The sequence below is a fragment of the Scyliorhinus canicula genome, chromosome 5, assembly GCF_902713615.1.
Source record: "Scyliorhinus canicula chromosome 5, sScyCan1.1, whole genome shotgun sequence".
Taxonomy (NCBI): domain Eukaryota; kingdom Metazoa; phylum Chordata; class Chondrichthyes; order Carcharhiniformes; family Scyliorhinidae; genus Scyliorhinus; species Scyliorhinus canicula.
The window spans coordinates 11,468,359-11,482,875 of NC_052150.1; the positions used below are offsets into that span (position 1 = coordinate 11,468,359).

At 49.0% G+C, this 14,517-nt stretch overlaps 1 protein-coding gene across 2 annotated transcripts in view; it reads right to left on the reverse strand.

Moving 5' to 3' along the window:
- Window positions 1-594: 594 nt before the first annotated feature.
- Window positions 595-14,517, reverse strand: part of lars2 (leucyl-tRNA synthetase 2, mitochondrial) — a 103,270-nt gene continuing 89,347 nt past the window's right edge. For both annotated transcript variants that reach the window (XM_038796576.1, XM_038796577.1), the window contains exons 20-21: window positions 7,473-7,600; window positions 595-1,251 (exon numbers count right to left, since the gene is read on the reverse strand). In XM_038796576.1, coding sequence (XP_038652504.1) covers window positions 1,072-1,251; window positions 7,473-7,600 — 308 coding nt within the window. In that variant the 3' untranslated portion in view covers window positions 595-1,071. The remainder of the gene's footprint in view (window positions 1,252-7,472; window positions 7,601-14,517) is intronic.

Consider the following 14,517-nt stretch of genomic DNA (forward strand, 5'->3'; position numbering starts at 1 on the left):
AGCACAGAACAGGCCCTTCAGCCCTCAATGTTGTGCCGAGCCATGATCACCCTACTCAAACCCACATATCCACCCTATACCCGTAACCCAACAACATCCCCCTTAACCTTACTTTTATTAGGACACTACGGGCAATTTAGCATGGCCAATCCACCTAACCCGCACATCTTTGGACTGTGGGAGGAAACCGGAGCACCCGGAGAAAACCCACGCACACAGGGGGAGGACGTGCAGACTCCACACAGACAGTGACCCAGCCGGGAATCGAACCTGGGACCCTGGAGCTGTGAAGCATTTATGCTAACCACCATGCTACCCTGCTGCCCGTGGTTGTGGGGGCGAAACCCACGCAAACACGGGGAGAATGTGCAAACTCCACATGGACAGTGACCCAGAGCCGGGATCGAACCTGGGACCTCAGCGCCGTGAGGCAACAGGGCTAACCCACTGCGCCACTGTGCTGCCCTTCACTTTGCTTTCTTTCGGACTTCTGCATTAACAGCCATGGCACCACATCGCATTTTTGGCAGAATTGTATTTTAGAATTTCCCAAATTATTCCTCGACTTTGGTATCAAAACAAAAACCTAGTACGTTGTTCCATTTGATTTGAGATTTATTAAATTCACCGTGATTGGAACGCCAAATTGCAGAATGTCGGTCTAGAAATGATCACTAATTTTGCACCATAAAGTTGAGGCCAAATTGCTTTGATTTCTTGACTCAATAAATAATTTGGTCTGCTGTCCATTGCTGTTGGCCATTCTCCATCTCTCGCGCTTCTCTCCAGCTCAAACAACTAACTGATCGGTGCCATTGTCCTCAGCATTTCATCGTGCAATAGTTTCACTGCCCAATCACTCCCAACTCTAACTGAAGGTCCACAAGCTTGAGGAAAGAGTTGAAGAAGTAACTGCGAAATCCGAGTCACGAGTTTGATCGTCTCTGGAGCTTCAGGGCACAGCTCTTGGAAGTAGCAAATGGAGCCCAAGTAATGAGTTAGTGGTTGAGAACTGTTGGCCTTCGCTTTGAAGTGACCTCAAGTCCGAAACAACACAACGTTTGAAGAACGTTATTCTTCCACAAGAAAATTGATGAGGGCGGTCCTGGGGGACAGGATGGCTTTCTTGATCACCCGTCCCTGGAGCTGTCTCACCCCCAGTTCGCTTTGTAGAATTAGCTCCTGTGCTTGCTCCGCATTCCTGGCCACTTTTTGGGGCAAACTCACCGAGCCACAGACTTTGTTGTTGATCTGGTGCAGCAGGGAAAGAGAAAGAGAGATGGATGAGAAACGGTGGAACAACAGGCCAATCGGCAACAGGGCAACATGTTATTAACGGGCTTTGGCATCTCTCGGTTTACACATGGAGGTAACCGAACCCAGATTCCCAGAGATGGCCTCTGGTGCTGTACTCATTTCCAATGCAGTTTCTCTGCAAGCCCCTGAAGCCATCTGCACTGTGTTCCTCTGTAGTTCCCGGCTGCTTGGCCATTAACCTGCTCAGCTCATCTCAAGCTGGAGCGTAGGCAAGGAGCCAGGAGCTTCATGACATCATCCCTATGAGAATAGGGTTGACAGTTACATGGAATTTAACAGTTAATTAGCAAACATGAAGCTTTTGAGATCACATATTAGCTTGGCTTTGATATATACTAGCATTGCATCTGCACATTCATGATTAAAAGCACGTGCCGATATGATACCATAGAAACCCCAGTTCTCCACTACATTTAGACCGTGCGGTTGAGAACAACCATTTGCAGTCATAGAACTCCTTCTATGTGCTATAATGTCCCAAGACGCTACACAGGAGTATTATCAATCAAAGCTTTACTTAGACCCACTTAGGGAGATATTATGGCAGGTGATCAAAGAATGTAAGGAGCATCTTAAAGATAGGGCGGCACAGTGGTTAGCACTGCTGCCTCACGGCTCCGAGGTCCCAGGTTCGATCCTGGCTCTGGGTCACTGACCGTGTGGAGTTTGCACATTCTCCCCATGTCTGCGTGGGTTTCGCCCCCACAACCCAAAGATGTGCAGGGTAGGTGGATTGGCCATGCTAAATTGCCCCTTAATTGGAAAAAAATGAATTGGGTACTCTAAATTCATTTTTTAAAAAGGAGCGAGGCGGGGAGGTTAAGGAAGAAAATTCCAGGTTTTAGGGCTCAGGCAACCGGAAGATGGCCACCAATGGTGCGGCAGAGACATGGATACACAAGATGGATAAATTTAGATTCTCTTCCCATGTCGCCTCTTGCACACACTTCACACTGAGAGGCAGCTCCAACGTCTGCTAGTTTGACATTTGTCACATAATTAGATTTCAACGTCAGAGAATCACGATCACATCTGGTCCTGTCCTCGTCTAATCCACCCCATGGTCACTCTTCACAGAAGCTGCGGCAACAAGTGTTGGCTATCTGGCTGATGAAAACCCTCCCTAAACCCAGAGGACTGAGCTAATTCCTGAACCGCCTTCCCACCAGCCCCGCCACCCCCACGACGTCCCTGCCTGCCTGGCCATGTCCAGATGGTTCCGTGTGGGTTGAGGATTAAAGTTTAGATTTTTCAGGTCCACAATCTTCCACAGGGTAAAATAAGAGGAGTGAGTGACGATGCCACAGAAACGTCACGAGGGCAGCAGGTTGAAGGCAGATTGTGCTCAACGATTACATCTCTCAGATATCACAAAACGTGTGGCCGTAGGCATGAAGCTGAGCGTGCGAAGCTGAGGTGACAAGCGTGCATTACAAACTTAGGTCCCGGAGTTGGACTGATTTCTGATCAGAACGTATGAAATAGTACTGGAACATTCGGCCCCTTGAACCTGTTCCATCATTCAATAAGACCATGACCTTGACCGTAACTCCACTTCCCGACCTGAGCGCACCCCCCCCCATAACCTTTGACCTCCCTTGTCGATCAAATATCTGTGAAATCACTCAAGATTGACATTTGAAGGGGTGGTAAAGAGCTGATTACTCTTTGCACTCGGGGGAAATGGTGGTAATGTTCATTGGGTTAGTTATCCAGGGGCCACAGGTTAGTGCTCTGTGGACACAGGCTTAAATCCCACTACTGCAGCTGGTGCAATTTAAATTCTGCTACTTCATGAAACTACGGAATTGCAAGTTAGTCTCTGTAATGACGACCACGTAACTATTACTGATTGTTGTAAAAACCCCTTTAGGGAGGGGAATCTGCCGCCCTCACCTGATCTGGTCAACACGTGGCCCCAGACTCACATCTGCCCTCCGAAACAGCCCCGCAAGCCGCTCAGTTTGAGGGCAATTAGGGATGGGCAAAGAAATGTTGGCCCAGCCAGTGACACCCACATCCCATGAAGGAGTAAACAGTTACCAGCCTGGGGCGGAATTGACGTCAGCTACAAAGTCCACACCCGCACCGTGGAATGTTCAAAACGGTCAACAACATTTTCACCTCTCAGCAGCCTGGACGGCTCCCAGTGGAAAGTTGGAATTTTCTGACAAGTTGAAACATGCACAGATAATAGTCACACGCAGCTCCTCCAAAATGCACCCTCTGAACTGAGCCACGATCCTCTTGTAGCAGAGGGGATAGGGACCAGAGACAGGCGGGGGGGGGGGGGGGGGGGGGGGGGGGGAGGGGGGGGGGGGGGGGGGGGAGGAATATCTTTTCGTAAGATAAAAGGGATGGGATTTTTGTTTTTAGCTAGAGAGAAGTCTTTGAAAGACTCAAGTTGAATACTTGAATGCAGCACCAGTTGTGCATTTTAAGAGTCAAAAGTTCAATCACACAAGTGCCGCCCAAAGCTACAAATTAGAATCATAGAATTTACAGTGCAGAAGGAGGCCATTCGGCCCATCGAGTCGGCACCGGCCTTTGGAGAGTGCACCCTACTTTTTTTTTCTTTCAAAAAAAAATAAATTTAGAGTACCCAATTCATTTTTTCCAATTAAGGGGCAATTTAGCGTGGCCAATCCACCTACCCTGCATATCTTAGTGTTGAGGGGGCGAAACCCACGCAAACACGGGGAGAATGTGCAAACTCGACATGGACCCAGAATCGATATCGAACCTGGGACCTCGGTGCCATGAGGCAGCAGTGCTAACCACTGCGCCACCGTGCTGCCTAAGAGCACCCTACTTAAGCCCAGGCCTCCACCCCATCCCCGTAACCCCACCTAACTTTTTTGGCACTCAGGGCAATGTATCAAGGCCAATCCACATAACCTGCACATCTTTGGACTGTGGGGGGAAACCGGGGAAGGCTTTACTTTCAACACATCTCCCCTTGGTTCTTAACAGCTTCACCTAGTCTAGTGGGACATACAGGAAGTGCGATGCACGAGTGGGAGGAGAGAAGTTTAAAAATATATTGGACAGCATGTGGCACAGTGGTTAGCACTGGGACTGTGGCGCTGAGGACCCGGGTTCGATCCCGGCTCTGGGTCACTGTCCGTGTGGAGTTTGCGCATTCTCCCCGTGTCTGCGTGGGTTTCACCCCCACAACCCAAAGATGTGCAGGTTAGGGATTGGCTTCTTAATTGGAAAAAAAAAGAATTGGGTACGCTAAATTTATAAAAAAGAAAATATAAATATATATATATTATATTTACCAATTTCAATTCCACCTTTTACATGATTCACAAAATCTCTTTTAGATTTTCTAATGACCCCTGACCCCAGCCCAAACCTAATCCCTATGCCTCGTGACCTTTTTTTTGGTCACTCGGGAAATCTAAGATACGGAGCATTAAACAGAGCAAGTTCGCCCGGCTGATTCTTGAGATGATGGGTTTGTCTTATGAGGAAAGGTTGTGCAGATTGTGCCTCTGGTCACTGGAGTTTAAACATGTCAGATAGTGAGGGGGGGGGGGGGGGGGGGGGGGGGCGTGACAGGGTAGGTGTTGAGTGCGTACACCTCTCCTCATTGGGGGCGTCTGGAACAAAGGTGGTACAATCCCAAAATAAGGCACTTCCCATTTAAGATGGAGATTTCTTCTTTCGCAGGCTTGTTAGTCTTTTGAATCCTCTCCCCCAGAGAGCAGTGGAGACGGGATCACTGAACATATTCAATGCTGTATTAGACAGATTTTTGATTGACAAGGGTATTGAGGGGGAGAGGAGTTAGGCAAGAACAAAGAAAGGTACAGCACAGGAACAGGCTCTTTGACCCTCCAAGCCTACGCCGACCATGCTGCCCGCCTAAACTAAAATATTCTACAAGTCCGGGGTCCGTATCCCTCTATTCCCATCCTATTCATGTATTTGTCAAGGTGCCCTTAAATGTCACTATCGTCCCTGCTTCCACCACCTCCTCCGGCAGCGAGTTCCAGGCACCCAACTACCCTCTGTGTAAAAAACGTGCCTCGTACATCTCCTCTAAACCTTGCCCCTCGCACCTTAAGCCTATCCCCCTAGCAATTGACCCCTCTGCCCTGGGAAAAAGTCTCTGACTATCCACCCTGTCTATGCCCCTCATAATAGACCTCTATCAGGTCGCCCTCAACCTTCTTCATTCCAGTGGGAACAAACCGAGTTTATTCAACTTCTCCTCATAACTAATGCCCATCATACCAGGCAACATCCTGGTAAATGTCTTCTGCACCCTCTCTAAAGCCTCCACATCCTTCTGGTAGTGTGGCGACCAGAATTGAACACTATACTCCAAGTGTGGCCTAACTAAGGTTCTATACAGCAGCAACATAAGGTGGAGTTAAGGTTAGATCCACCACGATCTTAGTGACTAGTGGAGCAAGCTGGAGGGGGCGAATGGCCTTTTTTCCGATCCTATTACTTTTTTTTAACATTTGGAGTACCCAAATAATTTTTTCCAATTAAGGGGCAATTTAGTGTGGCCAATCCACCTACCCTGCTCATCTTTGGGTTGTGGGGGTGAAACCCACGCAAACACGGGGAGAATGTGCAAACTCCACACGGACTGTGACCCAGAGCCGGGATCGAACCTGGGACCTCGGCGCCGTGAGGCAGCAGGGCTAACCCACTGCGCCAACGTGCTGCCCTTCCGATCCTATTCCTTATGGTCTTGTGTATTAACTTCAAGTAACTTTGGTTACCTCTCTCCATTAAATGACTTTATTAAATATTAAGCCAGCCCACACCACCTGCAGCAGAGGCAAAAGCATACTCTCAGAAAGGCTCATGGGATATGGAGTGAAATATTGCCTCAGTGCTTGTGAGAGTAAGAGTGGCAGGGATAGTTACAGAGTAACCATATTCCCTTGCCCCATTGAGAGGATGTTATGGATTGAGGAAGGGAATGGTATCTTGCTGGAGTCCTCCCCAGCTGAGATGTTGATTTTGGTAAGGGTCATCCAAGGGTTGCTGACCACGTGCCCACACTGTTAACCAAATGGGTAATGATGGGAGGGGAAGGGAATAAAGTTTAGCTGCCTACTTTCCCATGGAATCAGGACTTTAGCATCCATAGAATCCCCACAATGCAGAAGGAGGCCATTCGGCCCATTGAGTCTGCACCGACCCTTCGAAAAAGCACCCTGAAAAAGCGCCAAGCCCCGCTCATTGACCGTGACCAATCCACCTAACCTGCACATCTTTGGACTTTGTGGAAGGAAGACACCTACCCCATTGATAAGTCAGTTTCTACCACCTGACAGGACACGGAGGTACTTTGCCTGTCCTTCACAGAGCCCATAAACATCCTCCTCCCATGGGCAGCGCGGTGGCGCAGTGAGTTAGCACTGCTGCCTCACGGCGCCGAGGTCCCAGGTTCGATCCCGGCTCTGGGTCACTGTCCGTGTGGAGTTTGCACATTCCCCCCGTGTCTGCGTGGGTTTCGTCCCCACAACCCAAAGATGTGCAGGGTAGGTGGATTGGCCACGCTAAATTGCCCCTTAATTGGAAATAATGAATTGGGTACTCTAAATTAAAATTTTAAAAATCCTCCTCCCTCGCTCGTCCATCATTGCCCAATTCAATCCTGCGTTGAATAAACCACCGCCCCACTCAATACCCACCAGATCCCTTCCCTGCTCCAGCCACCAGTCCTGCAGCATGACCCAAGCACTGCAAACTGACCGCGAGTCCCCACGGGCAACACCTCTGGAGACTGGACTCACCAAGTCTGAGGATTTTTGTTTGAATTCATTCAGAGGGCACGGCCGTCACAGGCAAGGTCTGCATTTATCGCACAGCCCTGTACAACTGAGTGGCTTGCCGTGTCTTTCATTTCAGAGAGTGAACCACATTGCTCTGGGTCAGAGGTCACGGACGGAGTCCCGACCAGGTTTCTGGAAGGGTGGAACTCAGCACCACATATCCCGGAGACACAGAAAGGAGGAGCACTCAGGAATGAAGCAAGTTGAAATGTGCCAGGCCGGCATAATGAGAATAGCGAAGAACACAGGACGGTTGAAAAAGAATAACAGATGAAGAAATGCTGCGAGGAAGCAAAAGGTTAGACTTCAGATTTGTTTCCTGCAATCGTTTCCGACTTCAGTTCTTACCCTCACAATCATCTGGACGGTGTCCGGCTGCTGGAGATACATTGTGTCTACATTTGGCCACTGCTGAAACAGCACGTCTGTGTCCCACTGATAGTCAACGGTCAGCTTATTCTGGACGCTGCAGAGACCTGTAACAGACAGGAATGCATTCACCTTGCACATCAACGCACAGATTCAAATGTGCTTTCCCAAAAGGCACCTCAGAGGAAACAATGTTTAAAAAAAAAATAATAATTTAGAGTACCCAATTCATTTTTTCCAATTAAGGGGCAATTTTAGCGTGGCCAATCCACCTAACCTGCACATTTTATTTCATAGAATTTACAGTACAGAAGGAGGCCATTCGGCCCATCAAGTCTGCACCGGTTCCTGGAAAGAGCACCCTACCCAAGGTTAACACCTCCACCCTATCCCCATAACCCAGTAACCCCACTCAATACTTTTTTTTTAATAAATTTAGATTACCCAATTATTTTTTCCAATTAAGGGGTAATTTAGTGTGGCCAATCCACCTACTCTGCACATCTTTGGGTTGTGGGGGCGAAACCCATGCAGACACGGGGAGAATGTGCAAACTCCACACAGACAGTGACCCAGAGCCGGGATCGAACCTGGGACCTCAGCGCCGTGAGGCGGTTGTGCTAACCATTAGGCCACCATGCTGCCCCTCCCCCCACTCAATACTAAGGGCAATTTTGGACACTAAGGGCAATTTATCATGGCCAATCCACATAACCTGCACATCTTTGGACTGTGGGAGGAAACCGGAGCACCCGGAGGAAACCCAGGCACACACGGGGAGGATGTGCAGACTCCACACAGACAGTGACCCAAGCCGGAATCGAACCTGGGACCCTGGAGCTGTGAAGCGATTGTGCTATCCACAATGCTACCGTGCTGCCCACATCTTTGGGTTGTGGGGGGCGAAACCCACGCAAACACGGGAAGAACGTGCAGACGCCACACGGACAGTGACCCAGGGCCGGGATCGAACCTGGGGCCTCGGCGTCGTGAAGTTGCAGTGCTAACCACTGCGCCACCGTGCTGCCCGAGGAAACAATGTTTCATGTGCCACAGAGGAGGAGTACTTCAGATCCGATTGTGCTCATCGTCAGGATACATACCCCCCGGGCTTGGAAAAGCACAGGCCACTCTGTGGACACAGGACTGGACCTCCCACACTGTAAATCAATGGGGTTTCACAGAACAGCTCCCTCAAGCTACACAAAGACAAATCTGCACCATCAGACGCCGAATGGCTGGAATAACGGCCCAAATCTTCTCGGCAGGATTGGAACCCCAATTTCTGACCCGATCAGAGATAAAAACAGCAGCCCACTAACCTTCCTCCGATTATTCTGGCTAATTATCGGCTGGAGGATCCTGCAGAGCTCTGTCGCCGAGATTAGCGAAGGGAATCCACGCAGGAGCATTTTTACTGCCTTAGCTACTGCAGTACGGTAAGTGTTCACTAACACAATAAACAGCTTTGGGACATTATTTAACATGAATTATTTATTTAAAATGTAGCAATTATTTCTTTCCAATTAAGGGGCAATTTAGCGTGGCCAATCCACCTACCCTGTACATCTTTGGGTTGTGGGGGCGAAACCCACGCAAACACGGGGAGAATGTGCAAACTCCACACGGACAGTGACCCAGAGCCGGTATCGAACCTGGGTCCTCAGCGTGCGAGGCAGCAGTGCTTTAACCGCTGCGTCATCGTGCCACCCACTGCTTTGGCACATTTAAACAGCTTTGCAGTGCGTCAGTGAATGAATGTTGTAGGGTGGCTGAGCTAAGTGGGTAAGGGGGTCTGGGGTGGTGGTGGGGCTGGTCAAGTCGGGTCGGGAGGGGGCAGAGGATTAGGTGGTGGGGGGTATTCATATCAGGTTGGCTGGCTGTTGGGGGCGGGAGGAATTTGTGGTGGTGGTCAGTTGGTCAGTCGTATAGCTATCCAGGAGTTAGACCAGAACTTATGGTGGATAACTACCCAGTTAAGTTGGAAATGTTCAAAGTCTCCGACTCCAAATCAGACTTGGGAGACTTTTTAAGGGAAATTGCCTATTGGAAGTTGAAGCTTCCTGGATGGCTCCGAGTCAATGTGCCGGAACTTCAGACGGGTCCTGTAACACCTCTTGGGACACCTCCAACGATTTGGAGAACAGAATATCTGGGCTTTGCTTTGAAGAGCAGCAATGTTTGCACAAATTATTCTAAATTCTGAACCCAAGTCAACCAAGACTCGTCACTGAAATAACTTATTGAGTAACTGGAAGAACTGGTGGTGTTGGTGTTGTTGGCATTCCAGCACACAAACCTCAACTTTGACTCAAGCACCAAATAGAATAATCACATGAATTTTGAGTTCGATGTTTGGATACAGCTGCATCATCAGCTACTGGGCCGGCAAAGCTTTACACCGTTTTTTTAGAATATCAAAGGCGGATCGTTAAACCTCCCCCTCCATACGCCCCAAACCATGGTTCGCTATTCCTGGTTCTTTCATTTCTTTTACCCTTTGTGGTCCTTTATTTCCACTTTTTTTCCTCCAACCCCACACCGGATTGTTTGCTGTGGATGTACCGGCCCCACATGGAATTCAGCGGTTCAAGGCAGCTTGCTCACTGATGTGTTGAGTACTCTGGATCCGTGGAGACTGCGTTTACCCTCAGCAGTAACACATACAGGCTACTAACACTTTAAAGAGTACAACACTATTTTATTAAGCTAGAAACTGTTGAACATACTTTCACTGTGGGTCGACACTATGTTAGATTAAACTAAAAACCTATGCCTATCCTAACCAGTCTATGAACTCAGCACATGGTGAAGATCTGTGCTGTAAGCTGTGAGCTCTGTCCTTCTGAGAGGCTGCATCCCTAATGAGCGGGAAAATTGATGCCCTCTGTCTTTATAGTGAGTGTGCTCTAACTGGTGATTGGCTGCGGTGTTGTGCGTGTGTTGATTGGTCTTGCTGTGTGTCAATCAGTGTGTGTGTCTGCACCATGATATACTGGTGTGTATATTATGACACTCACCACCACCTTCTCAAGGACAATTAGGACCGACGGCTCATTTTGGGAAATGTAATTTACGCCATCATGGCTGATCTTGCATAAATTTGTGTGTTCGCGTATTACTTTCTGGTCTAAACCCTTGGAAGAGATGGTTGGGGGGGGGGGGGGGGGGGGGGGGGGGGGTCGTCCAGTAATCCGGAGGCCCCAGGCTAACGCTCTGGAAAAAGGGGATTAAATCCCACCACGGCAGCTGGTGGTATTTAAATTCCATCAATAAACAATCTGGAATACAGAGCTGGTCTCGGTAATGGTGACCAAGACAACTCTCGTGGATTATTGTAAATGTCCATCTAGTTCACATCCACTAGAGAAGGAAATCTGCCGCCATTACTTAGTGCTCCAGAGCCTGAGCACTGTGGTTGACTCTGAACTGCCCTCTGAGATTGCCGAGCAGGTCACGCTTTTCCAGGGTAATTAGGGAAGGGCAATAAATGCTGGCCCAGCCAGCGACCGCCCACATTCCCGTGAAAGAATAAAGGGTTAAAAAAAAAAAGGCGGTGCCAGAGCATTTTCAAAACCGGGTTTGCAAAGAATAATGGAGCTGCCTGGCACACGGGTTTACAGAAGCAGAGAACTGAGCTTTGTGGCTGTCTCTGCGGATGCCACAAACATTGGGCTGGATTCACCGCTTTTGAGCCTAAGTGCGGAGGATCAGAGGCGTTTTACGTCAAAAATATCGGCGCCGTACCCAAACCGATCCTGCGACCAGTGAGGCACTTGCAGCAGCGCCACGTAAAACCCCCAGCTCCCACAATAAAAACGGCCGGAGAATGGCTGGATCCGTGACTGCACATGCGCACGGACCTGACCTGCCCCCCCCCCCCCCCCCCACTAGCTCTCACGGACCCCCCCTCGCCACGCCGGGTTCCCGACCGCTGAGACCACACGTCAACCGCGCAGTCAGGAACTCGACCCATCGGCGGCAGGCCTTCGGGGTGACACGCTGAGGCCGCCCCAACGGCGTGTGATGTGCTCCGCGATGCTGCCATTTCGGAGGGGGTGCAGGATACAAAACCTGCATCAAACAGGCACCGCCCCGATTTCGGCTTCAAAGGGATTCTCCGCCCAATCGCCAATGACGAAATCTGCGCCGGGGAACGGTGAATCCCGCCAATTATTTCTTAACATTATGGTACAAATATAATGGCAGAATCACACTAACATGTCTGACCCCTCGCTTCAGGAAGGAACTATGTGCTTCCTTATCCTGTTAATATTAGTCAAGTTCCGAAGGTTAAACATCAATATCATTGTTCGATGTACCAAAACTAGGCACACAAGTACAGTGATGACTGGGTTTATATAAACATTCACCAGTCCTAAAAACATTTACGTTTTTATATGTGTGGTAAACACGGACTCGAATCTGCAAAGCAGGCGCAGCAGGCATTTGGGAGGTGGAGATGGCTGCCGACTTGAATCATTCAAGCAAGAATCTGTAAGGCGTGTCTGGAGTCAGTGTAGCTCTGTGTAAATTGGAAACAGTGAGGAATGGAGAAGTGACACGTTAAGAAATGAAAATCACACCCAGATGAATGGTTTCAGTAACGTCCTGGCTCACTCAGACGGAGCAGCTGCTTCCTGAAGTGGTACACGGTGCAGCAAGAAATGAGTACAAGTGGCAGATTTCTTTTTAAAATTTTAATCCACTCTCGGGTTGTGAGTATGGGTGGCTGGGACATATTTTTAAAAAAATCTTTATTGTCTCAAGCAGGCTTACATTAACACTGCAATGATGTTACTGTGAAAAGCCCCTAGTCGCCTCATTCCGGCACCTGTTTGGGTACACGGAGGGAGAATTCAGAATGTCCAATTCACCTAACAGCACATCTTTCGGGACTTGTGGGAGGAAACCGGAGCACCCGGAGGAAACCCACGCAGACACGGGGAGAACGTGCAGACTCCGCAAAGACGGTGACCCAATCCAGGAATCGAACCTGGGATCCTGGCACTGTGAAGCAACAGTGCTACCATGTGTTGCCCATCGCTAATTGCCTGTGAGAGGGTGGTGGGTGAGCTGCCTTCTTGAACCGCTGAAGTCCATATGGTGTAGGTACACCCACAGTGCTGTTAGGGAGGGATTTGTCACAAATTGGCTTGTTACTGTGGATCTGGAGTCACACGAGGGCTGCAGATTCCAATCCCAGAATGACCTTCCGAAGGTGCTTACTGAACCAGATGTTTTCTTTTCCTTAAACGACAACCCAGTAGTTTCACGATAATTATTAGAGCGACTAACATTTCATTCCAGATTCGGTAATTGAATTTAAATTCCTCCAGCTGTCGTGGTGGGATTTGAACTCATTTCACCAGAGCTTTAGTCGAGGTCTCTGGGTTACTCGTCCAGTAACGTTACCACTGTGCTACCACTGGACACATTCCTTCAGAAAGAAAAGATTAGGTGTTTGGAGATAAGTAAAACAAAGTTGAAAGGGTTGGGCCATTGGATGAAATATGCCTGCTCCTGTTCCTAAGAGGCATGCACTTGAAGCCAAATATGTTAATGCGTTTGGACACATTGCTCCAACTCAGAATCATTTGAGCTTTCTCTTCTCCTTCCGAAGTCATGTTGTGCAAAAGCACAACGGTGCATTGCGACTGTATAAGGAACTAAATGATGACAGAAGATTCAAAAAGCAAAAGTTTGTAACCACAGGGCTCCGCTGAGCAATTCCCTCGTGAGCTACAAATAGAAACATAAACATTAGCTCCAAAACCACAGAGCTCCAGGCTGCATAAGGCACTGGGTGCAACTGCACAGTTTCAATTCCTCAGACAGTACATAACCATACTCATCATGGGCAAGACACTCCAAGCAGACGAAGGATCCCGCAACCTCTTTCGTAAGGCAGGGAATTCAGCAGCCACCATGAGCTCAGCGAGCTCACACAGACGGCGACGTAACAATGACTCAATCATCTGCTTTTTCCTTTGGACACTGGGAACACCCATCTCCTTCTTCCAAACGGTGCCACGGGATCACTTACTTCCGCCCGAGGGGGCAGATAGTTCCCCAAGGAAGACGGCACCTCCCTCAGCTAGAATGCCAGCCTGGATTTTTTGTGCTCAGGACTGAGTGGGATTTGAATTCAGAACCTTCTGACTCGGAAGTGAGAGCGTTGCGCCACCTGAGCCACCGCCGCCACTAGAATGACAACCTCCAGAAGGGAAGGTCGGGTGAACAACCTTGGCAAGCAAGAAGGCACATTGATCAATTTATTAATTGTACAGAGAGTAAGCAGCCTCACTGACATTAATTGCCTGCGCTGCTCCTTTGGGGAGGTGCAGCAACAGGGGACGGCCTGTCTGCGTCTCTGGAAATTTCAGTCACTCCACTGTTCAATGTTTCCGCTTGAACTAGATTAGTTTCAAGAAAATAACCCGACAGAATGGTCGGCTGGAAACGTGTGACCGATGAAACGGATCTCGTTAAAAGTAAGATAAGATGGAAATGACACAGGGCAGTCATTGCGAAAGAGAAGATGAGTTGGCTACAACTCACTGCTCATTCATCGAGCTAAGGAGGAATCTACAGCCAGTCTTTCCTTACGTTTGTTCATATTGGGCGGCACATTGCTCAGTGGTTAGCACTTCAGCCTACGGCGCTGAGGATCCGGGTTTGAATCCCGGCCCTGGGTCACTGTCCGTGTGGAGTTTGCACATTCTCCCCATGTCTGCGTGGGTTTCGCCCCCACAACCCAAGAGATATGCAGGGTAGGTGGATTGGCCACTCTAAATTGCCTCTTAATTGGAAAAATAAAATAATTGGGTACTCTAAAATGTAAAAGTTTGTTCATATAACGCAGAGAACAGATGCAGAGCCCATTTTCCTCCCCCCCCCCCCCCCCCCCCACACACGCCAAAGAATAATGCCCCGACCTTGCCCCAATTAATACCTGCTGCTTTCGCTGACAACTAGCGCATGCACCTTACTGTGGCTGAACTGAAACATTAACAGACCTGCC